Raw genomic sequence first — 24010 nt, forward strand, 5'->3', positions numbered from 1 at the left:
CAACTCTACATTTAATAGACGGAACTTTTTAGAGTATGATGCAACCGTTGAAATTTTATGTAAAAAAAATCGCAACTGTTGTTGGTACTTTTTCAGATTGTTATTATTATTTTCTAAATATGAGAACATTTGAATACACAAAACTTTGTAAAATACAAAACTCTATATTCAACAGAAGCAACTTTTTAGAGAGACGCAACTGTAAAAAATTTCTGTCAAAAATATAAAATAAAGAAAATTTATGAAAAGGTATTACGAAAAATCGCAACTGTTGTTGGTACTCATTCAGATTGTTATTATTATTTTCTAAAGATGAGAATATTTGAATACACACAACTGTTTATAAAAGACACAACTCTATGTTCAACATATGCAACTTTTTAGAGAGACGCAACTGTAAAAAATTTCTGTCAAAAATATAAAATAAAGAAAATTTGAATACAATGATGAGAAGTCACTTATATATAAATTTATAAAGATGTGAACATTTGAATAGACACAATTGTTTGTAAGAGACACAATTATACATTTAACAGACGCAACTTTTTAGAGAGATGCAACCGTTGAAATTTTCTGTAAAAAAAATCGCAACTGTTGTTGGTACTTTTTCAAATTGTTATTATTATTTTTTAAAGATGAGAACATTTGAATTCACACAACTGTTTGTAAAAGACACAACTCTATATTCAACAGATACAAATTTTTAGAGAGACGCAACTGTAAAAAATTTCTGTCAAAAATATAAAATAAAAAAAATTTATGAAAAGGTATGACGAAAAATCGCAACTGTTGTTGGTACTTTTTCAGATTGTTTTTATTATTTTCTAAAGACAGAACATTTGAATACACACAACTGTTTATAAAAACCACAACTCTATATTCAAGCGTTGCAACCTTTTAGAGAAACGCAACTGTAAAAAATTTCTGTCAAAAATATAAAATAAAGAAAATTTGAATACAATGATGAGAAGTCACTTATATATAAATTTATAAAGATGTGAACATTTGAATAGACACAACTGTTTGTAAGAGACACAATTCTACATTTAACAGACGCAACTTTTTAGAGAGATGCAACCGTTGAAATTTTCTGTAAAAAAAATCGCAACTGTTGTTGGTAATTTTTCAAATTGTTATTATTATTTTCAAAAGATGAGAACATTTGAATTCACACAACTGTTTGTAAAAGACACAACTCTATATTCAACAGATGCAACTTTTTAGAGAGACGCAACTGTAAAAAATTTCTGTCAAAAATATAAAATAAAGAAAATTTATGAAAAGGTATGACAAAAAATCGCATCTGTTGTTGGTACTTTTTCAGATTGTTATTATTATTTTCTAAAGATGAGAACATTTGACTACACACAACTGTTTCTAAAAAGACATAACTCTATATTCAACATATGCAACTTTTTAGAGAGACGCAACTGTAAAACAATTCTGTCAAAAATAGAAAATAAAGAAAATTTGAATACAATGATGAGAAGTCACTTATATATAAATTTATAAAGATGTGAACATTTCAATAGACACAATTGTTTGTAAGAGACACAACTCTTCATTTAACAGACGCAACTTTTTATAGAGATGCCACCGTTGAAATTTTCTGTAAAAAAAATCACAACTGTTGTTGGTACTTTTTCAGATTGTTATTATTATTTTCTTAAGATGAGAACATTTGAATACACACAACTGTTTGTAAAAGACACAACTCTATATTCAACAGATGCAACTTTTTAGAAAGACGCAACTATAAAAAATTTCTGTCAAAACTATAAAATAAAGAAAATTTATGAAAAGGTATGACGAAAAATTGCAACTGTTGTTCGTACTTTTTCAGATTGTTATTATTATTTTCTAAAGATGAGAACATTTGACTACACACAACTGTTTATAAAAGACACAACTCTATATTCAACATATGCAACTTTTTAGAGAGACGCAACTGTAAAAAATTTCTGTCAAAAATATAAAATAAAGAAAATTTGAATACAATGATGAGAAGTCACTTATATATAAATTTATAAAGATGTAAACATTTGAATAATTATTTGTAAGAGACACAACTCTACATTTAACAGACGCAACTTTTTAGAGAGATGCAACCGTTGAAATTTTCTGTAAAAAAAATCGCTACTGTTGTTGGTACTTTTTCAGATTGTTATTATTATTTTCTTAAGATGAGAACATTTGAATACACACAACTGTTTGTAAAAGACACAACTCTATATTCAACAGATGCAACTTTTTAGAGAGACGCAACTGTAAAAAATTTCTGTCAAAAATATAAAATAATGAAAATTTCTGAAAAGGTATGACGAAAAATCGAAACTATTGTTGGTACTTTTTCAGATTGTTATTATTATTTTCTAAAGACAGAACATTTGAATAAACACAACTGTTTATAAAGACACCGCTCTATATTCAACCGTTGCAACTTTTTAGAGAAACGCAACTGTAAAAAATTTCTGTCAAAAATATAAAATAAAGAAAATTTGAATACAATGATGAGAAGTCACTTATATATAAATTTATAAAGATGTGAACATTTGAATAGACACAATTGTTTGTAAGAGACACAACTCTACATTTAACAGACGCAACTTTTTAGAGAGATGCAACCGTTGAAATTTTCTGTAAAAAAAATCGCAACTGTTGTTGGTACTTTTTCAAATTGTTATTATTATTTTCTAAAGATGAGAACATTTGAATTCACACAACTGTTTGTAAAAGACACAACTCTATATTCAACAGATGCAACTTTTTAGAGAGACACAACTGTAAAAAATTTCTGTCAAAAATATAAAATAAAAAAAATTTATGCAAAGGTATGACGAAAAATCGCAACTGTTGTTGATACTTTTTCAGATTGTTATTATTATTTTCTAAAGATGAGAACATTTGACTACACACAACTGTTTATAAAAGACACAACTCTATATTAAACTTATGCAACTTTTTAGAGAGACGCAACTGTAAAAAATTTCTGTCAAAAATATAAAATAAAGAAAATTTGAATACAATGGTGAGATGTCACTTATATATAAATTTATAAAGATGTGACCATTTGAATAGACACAATTTTTTGTAAGAGAGACAACTCTATATTTAACAGATGCAACTTTTTAGAGAGATGCAACCGTTGAAATTTTCTGTCAAAAAAAATCGCAACTGTTGTTGGTATTTTTTCAGATTGTTATTATTATATTCTAAAGATGACAACATTTGAATAAACACAACTGTTTATAAAAGACACAACTCTATATTCAACAGTTGCAACTTTTTAGAGAGACGCAACTGTAAAAAATTTCTGTCAAAAATATAAAATAAAGAAAATTTATGAAAAGGTATGACAAAAAATCGCATCTGTTGTTGGTACTTTTTCAGATTGTTATTATTATTTTCTAAAGATGAGAACATTTGACTACACACAACTGTTTCTAAAAAGACATAACTCTATATTCAACATATGCAACTTTTTAGAGAGACGCAACTGTAAAACAATTCTGTCAAAAATAGAAAATAAAGAAAATTTGAATACAATGATGAGAAGTCACTTATATATAAATTTATAAAGATGTGAACATTTCAATAGACACAATTGTTTGTAAGAGACACAACTCTTCATTTAACAGACGCAACTTTTTATAGAGATGCCACCGTTGAAATTTTCTGTAAAAAAAATCACAACTGTTGTTGGTACTTTTTCAGATTGTTATTATTATTTTCTTAAGATGAGAACATTTGAATACACACAACTGTTTGTAAAAGACACAACTCTATATTCAACAGATGCAAGTTTTTAGAAAGACGCAACTATAAAAAATTTCTGTCAAAACTATAAAATAAAGAAAATTTATGAAAAGGTATGACGAAAAATTGCAACTGTTGTTCGTACTTTTTCAGATTGTTATTATTATTTTCTAAAGATGAGAACATTTGACTACACACAACTGTTTATAAAAGACACAACTCTATATTCAACATATGCAACCTTTTAGAGAGACGCAACTGTAAAAAATTTCTGTCAAAAATATAAAATAAAGAAAATTTGAATACAATGATGAGAAGTCACTTATATATAAATTTATAAAGATGTGAACATTTGAATAGACAAAAATTGTTTGTAAGAGGCACAACTCTACATTTAACCGATGCAACTTTTTAGAGAGACCCAACCGTTGAAATTTTCAATAAAAAAAAATCGCAACAGTTGTTGGTATTTTTCAGATTGTTAATATTATTTTCTAAAGATGAGAACATTTGAATAAACACAACTGTTTATAAAAGACACAACTCTATATCCAACATATGCAACTTTTTAGAGAGAAGCAACTGTAAAGAATTTCTGTCAAAAATATATAAAATAAAGAAAATTTGAATACAATGATGAGAAGTGACTTATATATAAATTTGTAAAGATGTGAACATTTGAATAGACATAATTTTTTGTAAGAGACACAACTCTATATTTAACAGACGCAACTTTTTAGAGAGATGCAACCGTTGAAATTTTCTGTCAAAAAAAATCGCAATTGTTGTTGGTATTTTTTCAGATTGTTATTATTATTTTCTAAAGAACATTTGAATACACACAACTGTTTGTAAAAGACACAACTTTATATTCAACAGATGCAACTTTTTAGAGAGACGCAACAGTAAAAAGTTTCTGTCAAAAATATAAAATAAAGAAAATTGATGAAAAGGTATGACGAAAAATCACAACTGTTGTTGGTACTTTTTAAGATTGTTATTATTATTTTCTAAAGATGAGAACATTTGAATACACACAACTGTTTGTAAACAACTTTATATTCAACATATGCAACCTTTTAGAGAGACGCAACTGTAAAAAATTTCTGTCAAAAATATAAAATAAAGAAAATTTGAATACAATAATGAGAAGTCATTTATATATAAATTTATAAAGATGTGAACATTTGCATAGACATAACTGTTTGTAAGAGACACAACTCTACATTTAATAGACGCAAATTTTTAGAGAGATGCAACAGTTGAAATTTTTTGTCAAAAATATATATATATATATATATATATATATATATATATATATTATGAAAAGGTATGACGAAAAATTACAACTGTTGTTAGTGTCAGATTGTTATTATTATATAGATTATTATCTATATATACATTTTTGGAGATATTTAGCAAATAAATCATAGAGTTAGAACCTATTTATAATTATGTTATTGGCATTAAATATTTTTTAATTTATAATTTACTATCTATTAAATTATGATAAGGTTTCTGATTTTGTAAACAATTATTCCCCCTAATCCAAACTTTCCAAAAAAATCAGAACTATTATTACTTACATTAAATAATAATCTAATAATTAATTAAATAAATATAACATTTTCTAAACTTGAAAAACAAAAAATTCTCCTTAATCAAAGTAATAATGGGTAATTCCTAGCATATTCCTTAATAAAACTGATTATACAGATTTTTCTCCCTAATTAGTTGCTAACTGAAATATTATTGCCTTGGAGAGGAAAGCACCCTATAAATATTGTACACCTATACAAGAATTATCATCACCAATTACATAACACCCACAGCTTACTGAACATTGATTTTGAGCTTAGGGATCAAATATGACATTAGCATACTATTTGGTTTTTTCTATATTCATGTTGTTTTTTTCTATTTGGTTTTTTCTATATTCATGTTGTTGTTATAATTGTTGAGCATATGATTTGTTTAAAATTATATCATTCCGCATATATAAAAGAAAATTGGTGATTACGAGTTATAACCAATGATAAAACTAAATATATATATGAAAACAAATAAATACAACTTAATTTTTAAATATAGTATCACGGTGTACCACGGGTGAATATCTAGTTATTTTACTCTAATACTGGACTTTTCCCCCAATTATAAAGCAAAAAACCAATTCATTAACTTTTTGTTTTATACATATACATATAAGTTGTCTCACACCCCTAGACACATTTCTCCTAACACTATTATTTTATTTTTTATTTTTACAATCAAACCTCATATATTAAGTTATCGGAGACGATTCTTTTCGAGAGAGAGCCAGTTAGGTACAACGAGCTTACATGGAAAAAAAAAAAGAAACCTCGTGTTCATGCACATTTAGCAAATTTATCAGCATGGATATTTTCCTCTCGAGGAATATATCTAATACTAATATTAGCAAATCTATCTATGAAATGAGTAAAATCTTTTAATTCTGATTAAAAGGCCGGCCAATCCTCGATATTAGACGTCATCCTTAAGAGGTCTGAACAATCCATAGCAAAAAAGTTTTATCCAAGTCCAACGCTAATAAGCATTCCATAGCCCAAATAAAGGGTATCTATCTGCATGTAAAGGGGATAGGTGTAAGACCTTCGACCCTAAAATCCCGTATGTGGCCGTACCGGCAATTAAATTTTTTTTTAGGGCCTATGAAATTCTACTCATTCGTTTAACCAGATTTAACAGCGGATATGTAAAGCAGGTAATATAACTTAAAAATACGCATTCATTAATTCTTAGATTCAAATTATCCTTAACAAAACATTCTTATCCCATGCATGGTAACGATACAATCCTTAGAAAATAAACACCATAATTAAACTACCTAAAGCCACCATCCTCTTCCTCCCTTGCCTCCGTTACACGAGCTGGTCAGCCACTAAATTCCTGATCATCGGACCTTCCCTTTCCTGCGTCCATTAAAAGGAGGCGTAAGCAAACAATGTTTGCTTAGTGGAGCGGTCACCCTGTCTCGCTAGGCTCAGTTCAACGATCTCAAACTAACACAGAGTATATTCCAATTAAGTCATGCAAGTCAAACAATTCATATCGGATAGTTGTCTAAGTCGTTTAGACCAACCACCATTCAAATTGCAATAGAACACATTAACCATTAACCAAGACAAGCAATTAACGAGATTAAATAAACTGCGGGTCAAGAGAATCAACCATGGAATTCGGCCACAGTCACGCACTCACCTTCGATATCGACCTAAGGTGTTAAACTCTCGATTCCTATGCCCAATATGATCCCCGCTTCTACACGGACAGATCAACATCGTTAATATCCTATGTATAAACCCATAAAACATCGACGGATCAAGGTGGAAGGATACTTACCGTTCCTCTCTCGGCTTAGACTTAGGATCTATCGGTTTAAGCTCCTATGAAAACTCTTCTCTTTCTCTTGCAGCGGCTCTCGGATTTGTATGCGAATACTAAAGAATTTCTAAGGGTTTCATCCCTTATATAGGGTTGACCAAACCGCCTTAAGCTGCCTTAAAACGATAAGCCTTATCGTCCCCTAACTTCCCTTATTTTTCGCATCTATCCTTATCCGATCAACTTTGCCTTTTCCGCGAGTTTTCATTTCTCTTGGGTTTCCTTTCCTGTGAGTCGGCTTAAATCTCCGCAAGATTACCGAGTCCCCGAGCCATCCATCGCCCATAGTCTAATCGATCCACCCTTGTCCATCAGCCCGATCCATCGTTCATCGATGTGACCATTTCTAGATAATCCTACTTCACTATCACTCTCACTATCACTATCACTATCACTAGGACTTTCACTCCCATTTCCACTCGGACTGTCACTTAGACTAAATACCGAAATCTCCCTATTTTCATCTAGAAACTTACATGCCTGCATCATCTACAATGTAAGCCAAGGATTCATTTTCTTCAATTCAAACATCTGTTCACTATTTCGGTAGTCTCGAACTCCCTTTCTCGGACTCATGGTCAATGTCCTTCTGTCCCATTTATTCGTCCCATTCGATACTGAGGTTCAAACCCAATTCGTCCCATTCTCGTACCGTTATCGACACTTCTCGGCACTAGATACCGTACCGCTATCGGCACTTCTCGGCACTAGATATCGTACCGCTATCGGCACTTCTCGACACTAGATACCGTACCGCTCTCGGCACTGATTGCCGTACCACTCTCGGCACTGATTGTCGTATCGCTCTCGGCACTTCTCGGTACTGATTGCCGTACCGCTCTTGGCACTTCTCGGCACTGATTGCCATACCGCTCTCAGCACTGATTTCTGCACTACTCTCGGCACTGCCGGTACCAAGGAAACGGGTCGTTACAATAGGCTTATGCGCAATTCTTTTAGCCCCATGTGCAGGATTCTATCACTGATAGACGCAATCCAACCATGCCCACTCCTATCCACCTTTGTATGTCATGATCCTTCTATAAAGCATACAAGAGATTCTTTGTGGAATTGGGGTCGAAGGAATGCCTTCTTCTACTACCACTGGTGCTAAGTCTCTATTATATGCTCTTCTCCAAACTTCTTCTTCTTGGATAGCTTTCTCCACTGTATCTTGCAGAGACTCAGAGATATTTTCAAACACTTTCTTGTTTCTTGCCTTCCAAATGTACCACATCACCCAAGGGAATATCCACAGATTTTGATCAAGTGCACCATAGTCTCTACCACTCCCATATAGAAAATCGAGGTTGCTATATAGAGAAAATGAGGGAAACACCATAGGATGGGTAGGGATTATCGATAAAGCCCACACTTGACGTGTTGGGGGAATTCAAATAGCATATGATTTATAGTTTCCTCCTCCGCTCCACATCTAGGGCAATCCTTATCTCTACCAATATGGCGATAATTCAAGCGTTGGCATGTCGCCAAGCACCCAGTCACACATTGCCACACGAAATGCTTCAACTTTGTTTTTAACTTCCATGCTTGTGTCTTGAGTGTCGTAACACTAGGTTCCTGAGGAGGGAGGTCGCAAACAGGGCGAGAGATACTTCTCGCGACTTCATATCCAAACTTAACGGTATAATTTCCGGACTTTGTCAAGGTCCATGAATACATGTCCCTTGAGGCATTTAAGCTCGGTTTAATTCCCAAAATAAGGATAATTTCTTTCGGGGGGTGGGGGGGGGCAGAGTTCCCGAAGACGCTCCATTTTCCACTTTTTGTATTGAAATCAATCAAGGCGTTAACACAACTCAAGGGATTTCTCTCATTAGTTAATCCATGTGGCTGACGCGCTGGCGTATCTGGGATCCATGGTTCAGTCCAGATGCACGTGTTGAACCCCGATCTTATGGTCTTACGGATTCCGTACGAGAGAACATGTTTTGCCGCAAACATGCTCCTCCAGCCATATGAAGGTCGATTTGATTCTTGTATCTCTAATGGGCTACAATATCAAAAGTATCTCCCTTTAAGAACTCTACTAAGGAGAGAATCTGGATATCTGAGCAATCTCCATAGCTGCTTTGCCAACCGGGCAAGATTATATTCTTCTAGTGTTCAGAAGCCTAGCCCACCTTCCGAGAATTGAGTACATATTTTCTCTCATGAGATCCAATGTAGCCCTTTACTATCTGCTTTATTGCTCCACCAGAAATCGGCAATGGCGTTCCTTAATTTTTAACATATAGCTTTTGGTAAGAAAAAAAAAAATATTACGTATGTCGGAATTGCTTGCGCCACTTACTTTATCAGGATTTCCTTGCCTCCTTTGGACAAGGATTTTGAGGTCCATAAGTTTACCTACTTATGGAGTTTATCCCTCACGAATGCAAAGACTTGTGTCTTTGACCCTTAAATTTTCTCGGGGAGATCCAAGTATGTACCCATGCCTCCTTCTTGTGATATCCCAACAATAGATTTGATCTCTTGTCATATTTGGGACGAGACCTTGGTTCCAAACATGATGGAAGATTTGAAAAAGTTAATTTCTTGTCTGGATACCTCGCCATAAAAGCGGATTATATCGATAATTTTCTTGCATTGATGAGGATCGGCTCTACAAAAGAATAAACTGTCATCTGCAAAAAGTAAATGAGAAACCTGTGGGCTTACGTTTAAACACTATTATTATATATTGTACTTGTCACGTAAGTGTATAATTCATTCTTTTTCTTTTCTTCCTTTCCTATCCTTTCTATATGATACATACACATATATAAGTTATGTCACATCCCTAGACGCATCAATCCAATTTGTTCTATGTGTCGCATATAGTATAAGATAATTGTTTTTTTTTGGACAAAATAATTGTTTTATTATTATATTACTTTATCGTTATCCACCAATCTTAATTAATTATTTGTTTCTTTCCTTGCAATAATACTACTAAAGTATAGTATAGACCCTCTCATAAATGTTTCCTCGAATGCTATGATAGACATATATTCCCTCGGTTTCATAATATAGTATGTTTTAGAGAAGTAATTTTGTTTCATAATATAGGATGTTTTCAACTTTCTATGTAATTTTTGGATTAGTTTAATACTTTCTATTATGCGGTTTTGTTTACGATTGGTTGACCTTTTTTAAGATAGTCATTTCTTAGTATGTGTGTTTTTACTCAAAACATCCTATATTTTGAAACAGAGGAAGAATGTAATTGTAGCAACTACTTAAATTAGTTGTCACATCTCTAGAGATATCAATGGATTCAATCCAATGTTTTATGTTCCTTCTCTCTTAGAAATTTTCATTTCTTTATTCCTTCCATTCGGATTTTATACCCCACAAAACTATCTATAGAGAATCAAAAACAAAAGAAACGCAAAATCACAAAGTAGTATATTACTTTCTACAGCTTATTTTCCCAAGAAGACTTCTCCCCTCTCCAATTTTGTTTTTTACCCATATTCTCTCTCTTCCCACTCTCTCCCATCTCCAATTTGTTTTTTAGGATTTGAATGTGAGAGCAGTTAGGGTGGACAAATCCGTCAGCAAATTAGACCACTTTTTATTTACTATTCACAAATTTAGTACGCAGTAGTACAGCTCAAAAGATACAGAAAGAAAACCGCTGCGGACCAACTGCGGATTATTTTTGTGTACAAATAAAATTGGTCCGCGGCGGTCTATTGTCTGCTCTATAATTGAAGTGTACTAAAGCACTGACGGATTTGGCCGCCCCGACCGCAGTCACCATTCAGACCTTTAGTCGTACTCTCTCTCTCCCTCTCTTCAGTACTATCCTAAATGGCTAAACCCATCCTATTAGTTTTTCCCCACACCACAAAAGTAAATTCTCAATATTTTCATTAATTTATTTCTTCTCTCTTATCTACTACTTTGGTCTGACACAAATACAAATACATGCATATTCCCTAAAAACAAATTTAACTAATACAAATAGGTATATATATATATAGTATCATATATGTTGATGTTTTGTGACTGATTTATGTGAAGGTATATATATAATCTGATATGCTTTACTTTTATTTAAAGATTCATTTTTTTTTTCTTTCGGGTGGATTTAACATGTATATATATATATATATATGTCTCTAGCTCTCTAACGACTTTAATTGTTTCTATTTGAAATTCTAAAATCAAGCTTGTACGTTTTCAATTAAAAATATAGGGTCTGAATGGTAACAGCGGATTTGGTTGTGCGGAATAAGCGATTTGATAGGAGAAAACTATCAAATGTGTCATGAACAGTGTTTTCCCTTTCCAAATCTGCCATAATCGATTAAGTCTTTCCAAATGTGCCACATCGATGGCAACTGGCGGACAACTTAAATCGATGGACAATATTTTTGACATTTGGTGGACAACTTTAACCCCTTTGGTGGATAATTTTAACTTTTTTGGACAATTTTAACATCTTGGGTTGCCAACTTTAACATTTTTGGACAATTTTAATTTCTTTGGTGGACAACCTCAACCTTCGTGGACAACTTTAACCTTTTTTTTCATTTTGGTGGACAACAATTTATATTATAATGCCAAATATGACACATTTCGTAAGATTGAAAACAATATGGCACATATGGAAGCTTTTTAAAAAAATATGGCAGATTTAACAAAAATCTCATTTGATAGTGTGGTACAGTTTAACTGCGGTACCTGCGAGACATATGTATTTGCAGGACAAGTGGGGTTATTGCATAATAAGCAGTATAAACTAATGTTTGATTGGTGAAAAATTATTTGCGACGCAGATTTTATATTATTTTGTTAATAATTAGTGTAATTATATATTTTAATTATTTTTATATTAATAAATAAATATTTTATATATTTATGAACCTCAAAATAGAAAAATACATATTATAGATAAAAATATAAGCAAATATCTTATAAATTTAAATTGATTATTATTGATTCAAATGTTAATGAAATCACATTTTCATCTATTACATATAAACTTTAAAAACCAAAACATGTTTTGAATTAATCAGGTAAAATTTAATTTAAATGATTTTATAAATATGTTTATCATGCTAGAAGAAATTATTTTATTACTTCAAAAATAATGAAGTACATTCAATATGAGTTTTTAATACTTTAAATTAAAAAAATCATTTATTAAAAGATGTGTTAATTATTTAGCTCTCTTTTATTAAATATAAATTAAATATTGTTGTCAAAAAAAAAAATATTAAAAGAAATTAGTATTTTGTTAGTGCGTTATTCGAAAAAAATGATGTGTAGTAGATAGTTAAACAAATAATTATTGTCCATGAGTAAAACTTGACATTAAAAACCGCGATTAGTGTTTTTTTCTTTTGTAAAAAACGCAAATTAACAAAAAGAATTGTGATTGGTGTGTAAAGTAATTTTTAGAAAAACGTTCTTTGAATTCTGCATTATTAGTGTCTCCATTCAAAGCCAAATAATACTACTACTACCGTAATAACAAACCTTGGAACAAAGTCACACGCCTACTCTCTGCTCTGTAAGAAATGGTTAAACTGCAAAGCCCTCAGCTCAGGAAAGAAACACAATCCCAATGATGCTGTGATGAGATTCTCTTTACCTTATTATTGTCTTATTTTTCTTTTAATTAAATAACATTTACTAATATCTTATGTACACCAACTACAATAAGTCCGCTACGTAGATATTACATATCCATTGTAATCACTTTTATAATTATTTAGTTTTGAAATCCCTCATTAACAAAAAGAAATGTGTAACGTGAAAGCTTCATTTAATACGCAAAACCCACTTTAACTTGACTCTTTGTTGGTCTTATCACTTAGGTAACGAAGGCCAAATTGATCTTAACCAATGGGAAAAATAAGGGACAGTACTATACGACACACAACTGCAATGTAACTGGAGAATGGGAAATAATAGTGTCAAATGCTAATTACATTGTAATTGGAGAAGGGGAGATAATAGTGGCATGGTGACGCATGTGTGCGTGGGATGTGTTTAATTTGTTCTTATTGTATAAAGAACGAGATAAGTGACAACTGGCTTTGTGGGTTCTCCTTTATCGGATGCATATTGCCTTTTTTTTTATTTTTATAAATTCTCATAATTGCATGATCCTCACATTTGACCGTTAATGTGAAAGTATAATTTGATATGTTTTAAAAACTTAATTTAAGGATTATTTTTATTTATTTTCTCGATGGTGGTTTAAACGTAAATATATTAATGTTTTTAACAACTTACTAATAATTGCAAAGCCCAATCAGAGAGCTCACTCTGTTTCCGCCGGTCCTTGGAGCGACCATATGTACTTAAGGATGAGGGTACAGTGTGGAAGCTAATCTATGGAGTTGTGGTTCCTAATGTACTAATGGGGTCTGTGGATGAAGAATTGTTTGAGAAGTTACATTTTATAAGGATAATGTGTTTAATTAAAAATGAATGGAAAACAATAGTCAATTTATAATTTATGTAATTTGAGTTACAATTTAGTAGTAAATAGTGAATTTAAAGTATGAAATTCCATGTTTTTGTTTTTGTTTTACTATGAATGTTAATATCATTAGGAATGAAATGTAAAAGAATCATAAAGGGGATTACCTATAATAGAATAATCTTGGCAAAAAAAAACAAGATCCTCACATTTGACTAATTTATGTGAAGCTAATTCATATTCCTCATCTTCATATTAAAAATTGTCACTCCAAATGACATCTCATTAGTTTTGCACCCATATTACATATATAATTGCCATGAGGGTGTAATTTTTGTTCACATATTTTCTTCTTTTTAAAAATGGTTCACTTTTAAGTGAAAATAAAACACCAAATTCATGAGTATCTTATTTACTCTAAACCAGTTTGAAAAAGGGAAAAAACAACAACTTCTTTGGTTTTGGTTAAACAGACTAGAAATCTTGATTTTTATTTAATAGATTATTATGATACGCTTGAGAGATGTTGTTTGGTTTATGTTTGATTTGGGAGAACTGAGAAGGAAGAATAAGATATGTTGATAGGTTCACTTCTTGATGTAGCTTTATTATAACAATTAAATACACACTACCAGATCATTCACCAATAAAAATTTAATCAGACTAACATTATTAACTTATTTTTTATTCTCTCATTTTTCTGATAGCAATTGGTTTACAATTATTTTATGTCCTATGCAAATAAAGTATGTCTAACTTTAATAAAGTAGTAGTTATAGTTATGTGAATAACAGATCTAAAGATTATATGTTTGCAAATATTTGGTTTTACACATGTCAAATATTATCGACTCACTAACACATAATACACTTTCTCAAGAAACCAATTTGGTAAGGTTTACATGGGTTATAATTTACTGAAAGTGTCGCGATTATGTCAATCACTAATTTTAGAACATCAAACTTTGTATAATAAATATATGCGTCAATCTCCTTTTATGTATGATTCATTTCCAATATGTATGTTCACAAAAATAATATAAATGTAGTGATTTTATTATTAGGATTAGTAATTTACAATATTATTTTTTTCATTTTTATTTACTTTTTCAGAAATAGTAACTGTAATCATTTTGTATTTTGTATCTATCAAGTTGTGCGCTCATTAAAACTGTCAAATTTTCAAAGTGTCTACTACTTTCATATTGTGAAAATTAAACACTCTTCTGGATTATGGATTCAATAACAAAAATAAAACTTCTTCTACTTTTAACCATTATATGAACAAAAAAAAATGAATAAAAAGAACAATGCATAACGGAATAAACAAATTTTGAGGAATGAAAGGAAAAATGCATAGAATAAATAAAATAATAAATGGTGACCAAACAATAACAATATCTTTGAAAATATATTGAATATTAAATAAATCAAATTTCAATAAAAATAAAAATACTACTTTTAATGTATATAAAATGAATTTAGTATTTGATTTTAAAATAAATTTTGATGAATTAAATTTTCTATATGTAATGTTAAATACTGATAGTTAATATTAACCTACAATAAAATTTTAAGAGTAATTTAAAATATTTTGTAGTTTTATTTACGATATAAACATCTCTTAAATTTATTTTACTATTCATATAATTTTCAAATAAAGCCTTAAGATTAAGTTAACATGAAATTTGTATCAAAAAAAAATTCTGCCAATATACTGTGAAAATATAAATATTATTGTATTATAAGATTATAATATTATTAATAAACATAATTTTTTATCTATTTTAGAATAAAAAATGAATTTTAATATTTATTTCTTTTTTTTGTTCCATTTGTTCCTCATCAAAATGGGATCACATGAACAGAGAGGAGGGAGTAGCAAGTAACAACAAACAATGAGTAAACAAATTAACGTTTCAACGAGAATGGTGAAAATTGCAAGTATTACGTTGATATTGGGTTGGAGGAAATTACAGTGACGGCGTCATTGGCCTTTATGCTCATGTTATATATAGCGTATTACAGATAATGCAAGGGAACCCCAGTGGAGAAGTTATGTTGTATAGCCCTGTGGCTGTGAGATGGAAAACTTTATGTTCTAGGGATATATATAGTTTCCTTTATGGAAAATCAGGTAAATTTAGCAACAGAGAATTCTAAAGTATTGAGAAACATATCCACTACCAAACTTACTCCTTATCTCTTCTGTCTTCATGGCCTTACCAAAGTTTTAAGGCAACCAAATGAATACTCGCAGGATGGTGACATCCGTGCCTTCTTTCCAGAAATCTTCACTTGTCAAAGCATCCTCCTTGCAACCTAACAACTCGCTGGTCACGCCTTATCAGATTTCGAAGAAGTTAAGAACGCCTTGTTTCTGAACTCTCCTTGGTTGAGCAAAAAATTGACCTGAAAACAACATCCAGTGCAGACGTTTGAATCTTTCCACAGATCTCCAGATTCTTTTGTCTTTGGTTTTACGTTCAACAGATCATTGACCCTTTGAGGAGTCATCATTAGTTCTAGTTACTCTGCTAGTGGATGGATAGCCTTCTTCAGAATCTGAATATAGTAGCTGGAACCTTTGAAGAGGACTACTACAACTTGATCTTTGAAATAGTGATGTAAAAGAACTTGAAGTGGTACACAAACATGAGATGGAAGCCTTGAAGTTCTACACGAAAAAGGACTTCTTGTTTGAGCAGGTGCATCTGCATTTTAGGGGGCAAGTGGTACATGAAGATGCAACCAAAAGATGCCACAGAAAGGAAAATGTAATCAACACAATCTCAATGTCTGAGTAGAGACCCAAATTATCTGGCTGAAAGCTCCAAACACATCAACCTACCAAATGCAACCACGTTTTTAGTATCTAATAAGAGTAGCTCAGAACACAGACTGTTTTTTAATGATCGTAAGCTCTGTTGATTCCTAAATTCATCAGTTTCTAGTTCATCTATACCAAGCTCACTGTCTGGAGTCCAAGCTTTTTCCCAAAAAACAACTTATAATCGAAGAAGTGACATTGCTCAAAATTTAAAAATCAAGCCATAAACTAAAAGACCCATTTCAAAAGAGAAACCAAAGCACAAAATGTAAATTACCGGCAGGAAAATCATATGGAGAAGAGAACTCTGAAACTACAACTCAAAATGTAAATTACCCGCAGGAAAATTATATATCGGAGAGGGAGTTGTCCACCCATAAGATGAAACAATAACCGGAACTTTAGTCTACTAGTTTCCACGGTTGTCGTCAATCGTGTTGGACGCCTTTAAAAGTAACACCGTCGACAAACTAATCCTTAACAACATACCGTCTTAAGATCAAGCATTCGAGGTCTTCTTTTGCTTTTTTTACTTACTAAAAAATATAATTCCTTCTAAACTATTTCATCATCAAAGTCCTAAAGAGTAATGATCCACAACAACAAAATGCAGTAAGATAAAACCTTGAATCTAATTAGAAACACAAAACTTAGCAGCTACTCTCGTAAGTGTAGATTTATAGGTATCCCCATCAGTTCCTCTAAAATGAGTTATTTGCAACTCAGAGCATAGAACCAAGACTGTGTAAGAGTCCAGACATTTGAGGATGTCCGGGTCTCTATCATAATCCTAATTTCCCAAAAAAAAAAAAAAAAAAAGATAAAAATGGAGTTAGATTCATGCCTCTGGACTTGAAACTTAATAATGAATGCAAGTAACAACAAGAAACAGAAACTTGTCTTCACCTTTTCAGTTAGCACAATGATAGGCTTGGAATTAGTTTTTTGCTCTAGTCCCTTTGCTCTCCTCCTCATAGTTTCCACATCCTGCATTTTTCATTATGATATTAGTCAAAACCAATTTGATTTAGTTAAAAAGAATCTGTGTCTATCAACGTTTATGGCGTTAAAATAATTAGGGAATAACGCATCAAATAGTTAAGAAAGTGGTAGCATTGTACCTGTGCTTCAAATAAATGATGATCACTGAAATCAAGTCTATCAACATAACGTGCTCCTGTCTGTAATAGGTATAATAACCCACTGGTTAGAAACCTAGCATTGCAAAATCTGAATCTTTGTAACAAGTTCCAGTGAGCATGAAACTACATAATAGCACAAAACAACTTACCATCTCGATGCTCTTGACAAATGCGTCAGCGGATCCAATTGCGGAAACACATAGCACAGAGGCAAATCGCAATGCTTCTAAAGCTAGATGTGACTTAGCATTTTTAACATCGAACAGGTATTTGGAGTAAAAAATCGATATCGACTTTTTGAATCCTTGTATAATGTTCTCAATATCTCTGAGGCTTTGTTTAGTTATCTAAAATGATCCAAAACAACAAACCTCAGTAATCATTTGTAAAGGCACTCTTACAGAAGGTAAGGATTTCTCCACCCTCTGCATTGGATAAAGGGCATGTGTTTGTGAAAACTTTTCCCTTACCCACACTCTTATTTAAGTACAGATGGTATTGGCCTGCTTGGTGGGACAATAAGTCACTTTGCTACATGTACAGAGCCACCAAGGGCATAGCATTCTCTTGTCTGTCTTTAAGCTTGTATGTTTTAATAGAACCCTTACATGACATTGCTTATTGATGCATACTTTCAGGTTCTAGTATGTACGCACTTGACTGAACTACTTAACGAGAGCTGCTTGCCTGTTGTATGTACTCTGATCCAATACCAGATAACTCAGCAGATTTTAAAGTAGTTCCTCGCTTCAAAGTGAGAGTCTCATCTTTTGTTTTTTTTTACTTCAGTCTGAGAAGATTAAATTCTATACAATGAGCGTTCTTAGGCCAGACACAGAATCTGCAAACGTGGAAGACATTATTTTTCTTTATCGGTATGGAGTCTCAGCGACTAGCATTCTACTTAACTGCCTACATTCTTAAGACTTCCATGTTTTAAGCAATGGTTTTGTTTGCAGGTTAATTCCAGGACAGACTTTGCTGAGCTATGGTGAGCATCTTTTTCCTTTGCGTTATTATTTCATGAGCTTCTTGTGTATACACCGAACTTCATCAAACTGTTTATGTAATGCAGGTCTTCATTGTGCACTACTCGCTGGTACATTTAGGAATATTACAAAATTTTAACTCTAATTAATTGATGACAATGTTGTTTGATCTATTTATTACTGTGGATTTATAGAGTAACAGAAGGAAGTTTTCACTATTGTTGATGGAAGGTGTTCCTGAGGAAGTCGTGAAGAGAGCAGCCATCGTGTTGGACGCCTTTGAAAGTAACAACAGCGTCGATAAACTAAGCCTTGACAAAATATCATCTCAAGATCAAGCATTCAAGGTCCTTTTGCTCTCTCCTACTTTCACAAACTTATCCCTTTATCTTCTGTCCTCATGGCCTTTCCAAACGTTTACTGAAACCGAATGAAATTCGCAGGATGCTGTTGACAAGTTTATGGAGTTTGACATCAGTAAAGGTGACGTCCGTGCCTTCTTTCAAGATATCTTCACTTCCTAATATCCCCTTACTCAAAATGTGAAGACCCTTATACAAAATGTAAACCGTATATTTTTTTATAACGGAAAAGTTTTATTAAAATAGAATTACATAAATAAATATTGTATTGGTTGGTATTTTGTTTGACTTAATCTCTTATAAGGTAAAAAAAAAAAGCCACACCCACTTAATGGCTACTAACTCTTATCAAATAAAACGAAAACATTTTGCTACTAACTCTCTGTTAGTTTAGCCAAATGCCAATTCTTTCTTAAAAAAACTTCCAAAATAATGGCTACATGGAACCTATTAGGAATACCATCTCCCAGGAAAACGAACTATTTCCCGCCAAGAACTATCGTATCTTGCTGGATGGAACCCGAACTATGGACACAAGCTATATATCCCTGTCAACTATGATCAACATCTATTTCTCCCCAAATCGAAAGTTTTACACTTATATCACTCCGAATTAAAATTGCGTTGGGTTTAGCTTTTGAACCCAATACCAAACCATATAAACCGAAAATTGAACCATTAAAGACCCGATTCCTTACCCTGTTAAGACCCATGAACCCACAAATCCCCAATTCTCAAAAATCACGAACCCTACTATCGATTTGGCATTGTTCTTCTTCTTTTCTTCTTTTCTGGGTTCCATTACCGAATTCGAGATTTAGAATGAGCAATTCGACCGGATCATCCAGTTCTCGTCGAGAGGAAGAGTGTTCGGTGTACCAAAGAGATGTTGGTGCGGGGAAGCTGTTGTAGCTTTGATTTCGAAATTTGATCCGAATCCTTACCGGAGATTCTACCGTTGTAGTTTTGCTGCAACAAATAAGGTAAAATTAATACTTTTATCCTCTTGTCTCATGATTTTGGTTGGTGTTAATAATTGGGTAATGGCAGCTTCAGAACGATGAACATGTGTTCAAGTGGTTCGATGAAGTTTTGCTGAATGAGGTAGATGCATTGGCTATGAAGAATGCTGGAATTGAGCAACAACTGAAAGAGCTAGGACAGAGAGGTTGGAGTTTGATACTCTGGTTTATGAGAAGATGGAGAAAGAGGTCTTGGAGAAGGTTGAAGAGGGTTTAGGTGAAGCCAAATCATGGAATAAGAAGATGATGAGTGTTGTATTGTTATTATGTATGGTCATGATTGTACTAAGCAAAGTAGTTGGTTGAACAAATGGTGTATGGTCATGTTTGTTTGTTTGTCAATGATTTAAGACAATGAAACCTTTTGTGTCAAAGATGAAGCTACATTTGTTGTGTTATAAACGATCATCAAAAGAGATGAAATTAAATGTCATAAACGATCATCATTTGAAACAAAATAGATCATACAAAAGAAGGCAAGAGTATATGTGGTCGAAAATACAACATGAGCAACCACAAAATTCACCATTGGAGACAAAAGACACTAAGCGACTAGGGGAAGAAAAGAGTTCATGTGGTCGAAAATATGTATCTAGGCAACCACAAAATTAGCACCCTAGTAATAAGTAGGTTCTTGATCAAGCTTGAGTGAGTGATCCTTGACTTGGTTCAAGTTGAGTAGGCTGTCGAGAAGGCTGAAAAAACATGGCATTAGAGTTAGTAACCAAAAGAAAAGTTAGAAACTGAAAACATCAAAGCAATATATCATACCTGAGCAAATTCAGACTTATGGAACCTAGAGTTATGGTTAGCTTCTCCACAAATGCCACAATGCATTATTCTTTTTTTCTGTTTTGGTTGCTTCTTAGTAGGTGACTCATTGACACCCTTCTTCCTTTTCTTGTCAGCCTTGGTCTGTTTTTCCTCAGGTGGTTCTGCATACACCTTATTCCCATTTGTACAAGGCCAAAACTTTGCACTTCTTTGTGGAGTTAGGCCTTCTTCATAGTTTCTCCTCCATATAGCTGTTTGGAACCACTGGCAGACGTAGTTCTCAGCCGTTAGCTTCTTATCAATGATGAGATCATATGCATGCTCACATGGGATGCCACATATTTGCCACTTCTGACACGTACAAGTCATCTTCTTTAGACAAACACAGTGACTGTCTCCACTGACTTTGACTTCGAAGGTCCCATTTGTGCTTGTTGATACCTTAGCCGTAGATGCTGCTTTATGCTCAGCTGCAAGAAACTTAACAACATATGGAGTACAGATCCCTGCAAACATTTGTGAAAAACATGAGAATCTATAAACACAACAAATCATACATAAGGATAAGATGAATTTTACCTGTGTGAGAATTAGATGTGGCAGACCTCTTTGCAATTCGCACCATGGCCAGTCGTCTTATTGTCTCTAACATGGCAACAAAAGGCTTCTCTCTTGCCTTGTTGATGGAGCTGTTAAAAGACTCTGTCTAGTTATTGTCGACATCTTCGCAGTAATTACCAACTTTGTGAAATGCCTTACACCAACTCTTTGGATTTGTCCTCATTACATCACTGTACACACGAGAATCATAAGCAAAGATCCTCTCCAAATGCCGCCTATACTCTGACTCATTGTAAGACCATGCCAAATCCCAAAGCAGTGGCTTCAGTCGGGCTTTATTTCCATGAACCTTTTTCAAGTTACCATAGATGTGTTGAACACACATCCGATGCTCTATCTTTGGTAACTCCACAGAAGCAGCCTTGATCAATCACTGAGACGTAATAGCATAAGTCAAGTTAAATAAGAGAAGCCAAAATAAAAGCATAAGTGAGTTAAATAAAAAGAATAAACTTGCCTTTTGCCTATCGGACATCAGGATGAATCCATCACCGTCGTTTAATCTAAGGTCTTCTTTCAACAACTTAGCAAACCATGTCCAATTGTCATAGTTCTCAACCTTGACAACTCCCCATGCTATTAGATATATACCATTGTTTGCATCCCTGCCTAAAGCTACCAATAACTGACCCTTAATCTTATTCTTCAAAAAGCAACCATCAATTCCTATGATCGGCCTGCAAGTCGCCATCCATGTTCTTCTAATGTTGTCAAAACAAACATAGAACCTGTTGAACATGTCTTTACCATCATCAGTAGTAATACATTCGACCTCAACATGTGAATTCGGGTTTGCTTCCATAATCTCAGCTGCATAATCTCTTAATCTATGGAACTGCTCATCATACTCCCTCTCAATCCACTTTAAAGTTGTCTTCCTAGCAGCTTGACACTGAGGCCTAGTGATACTGATCTTCCAATCTGCCTTTACAATTTCTTCAATCTTCCTTGGCATGAAGAACTCAGGATCATCCCTAATCTTATCAACAAACAACCTAGCTATATGCGGCACTGTTAACATCTCACACTCTCCATTTGGAATACAGCTATGCTTATCGATGAACCTATTGATCCTCCACATCTTATCATTCGACATAATTGACGCATAAACCTTCCACTCACATTTAGATCCATCCTCATCATTAACACCAACACATTTAAACCCTATTTTCGCTTTATCATACCTGTACTGCTTCAGATTTCTCCCAGTTTTGAGAACATAATCGAGAACCGCCTCCTTGAAAGCCACCCCATTGAAAAACGCCTGCTTGTAGAAAAACTCCCCATTACCACGCCGCATATTCGTACGAGCTCTTACTGGACCGTCGTCACTGTCGTCTTCACTCTCTAGGTACACATCGTGGCGGATTGGAGGTTCATCAACAAACTCCTCAATCATCTGCTCAATGTGAAATTGGTCTCTATCTTCACCTTCTTCGTCGTAATCAGGCGTCGGGCCGTTGTGATCTCTATCGATTAACGCCATCAAATTGATTGAACTCGGATTCGCTCTTTTAAGGTTTTTCTCTTTTTGGGGATTTCTCAATTTAGGGTTCTCTCGATGATTTTGGGTTTAAAACAATGTTTAGTCGGGTCAAAACCACTAAAAATCGAAAACAATCGGGTCAAATTATGGTTATCTCGATAAATTCGGGTCAAAATAGGTTTAATCTGGTCTAAATTGGTTTAGGCTTTCGTTAGACGGTTAAGCAAATAGTAAACCATGACAAACCCAACGCAATTTTAATTCGGAGTGATATAAGTGTAAAACTTTCGATTTGGGGAGAAATAGGTGTTGATCATAGTTGACAGGAATATATAGCTTGTGTCCATAGTTCGGGCTCCATCCAGCAAGATACGATAGTTCTTGGGGGGAAATAGCTCGTTTTCCCACCATCTCCCACATTAGAAGTTGATCTTAAGTGGTATTAGGCAAAATGGTCGCTTGTGCAGGGAGATATTTTTAAAAATAGTCCAACTAATTTAACAAACAAAAATGTAAATGAAAAAAAAATAACCAAAAGAGACGCCATGATTTATATAGACAAAATCTTAGAAACAAAAGTAATTTTTCCAATATAAACATAATGTTACATAACTAAAGGAGTTACCCGCAATCATGCGCGACCAAAATGTACTTAACAAAAATAGTTTAAGATATTTAGCAAAAATATATATATATATATATATATATATATATCGATTGTTATAAAAATAATTTGATATATTATTTTGGTTGTTTACTTTATAATATTGAGTAAATGAAATGTTTATTTGGTTTTCTATTTTTAAAAATTTTAATGAATTATATAGTTTCTGAATTTATAACTAACAAATCTTTTAAACTTTAGAAAAAACTAAAATTCGTCTAATGAATCTAGAATTTTGACATATGCTTAATTAAAAAATTAGATATTTTTGGATCATAGAAATTACATGTTTTACTCAGTATAAATGGTTTGGACTTTACTCAGTATAAGTAATTATATGACATTTTTTTTAGTGAGAGCATAGAATGAAAAAGAAAATTCTGCCAAGTTATATATTTATCCCACACTTATTTTTTTTTATTTTTTATTTTTATTTTATTTATTTTTATTTTTTTTTGTAAAAAGGTGGTAATAGAAATAGATTTTTTTACCTT

At 32.7% G+C, this 24010-nt stretch overlaps 1 protein-coding gene and 1 pseudogene across 1 annotated transcript; both read right to left on the bottom strand.

Annotated features, from left to right (window-relative positions):
* Positions 1-17043: 17043 nt before the first annotated feature.
* LOC147926486 (putative tetraacyldisaccharide 4'-kinase, mitochondrial) lies at positions 17044-18029 on the bottom strand. Its single transcript, XM_087489080.1, has 5 exons — positions 18000-18029; positions 17748-17945; positions 17578-17637; positions 17363-17443; positions 17044-17246 (listed from the first exon to the last, which is right to left on the bottom strand). The coding sequence occupies exons 1-5, from the start codon at positions 18027-18029 to the stop codon at positions 17088-17090; spliced, it is 528 nt and encodes a 175-aa protein (XP_087345206.1). The 3' UTR covers positions 17044-17087.
* A 2580-nt stretch (positions 18030-20609) lies between these two features.
* Positions 20610-22852, bottom strand: LOC147926487 (uncharacterized; annotated as a pseudogene).
* Positions 22853-24010: the final 1158 nt, after the last annotated feature.

The sequence above is a fragment of the Camelina sativa genome, chromosome 15 (genome assembly GCF_030686135.1).
Source record: "Camelina sativa cultivar CO46 ecotype springtype chromosome 15, ASM3068613v1".
Lineage (NCBI taxonomy): Eukaryota > Viridiplantae > Streptophyta > Magnoliopsida > Brassicales > Brassicaceae > Camelina > Camelina sativa.

What these genes read in the sequence shown, in the direction of transcription:
- LOC147926486 (XM_087489080.1), bottom strand. Translation starts at nt 18,029, where the DNA reads ATGCAGAGGGTGGAGAAATCCTTACCTTCT. An exon ending in TTGTCAAGAGCATCGAGATG is followed by an intron (nt 17,638 to 17,747) that starts GTAAGTTGTTTT and finishes TACCTATTACAG; the next exon opens with ACAGGAGCACGTTATGTTGA. An exon ending in TCATTGTGCTAACTGAAAAG is followed by an intron (nt 17,247 to 17,362) that starts GTGAAGACAAGT and finishes TTGGGAAATTAG; the next exon opens with GATTATGATAGAGACCCGGA.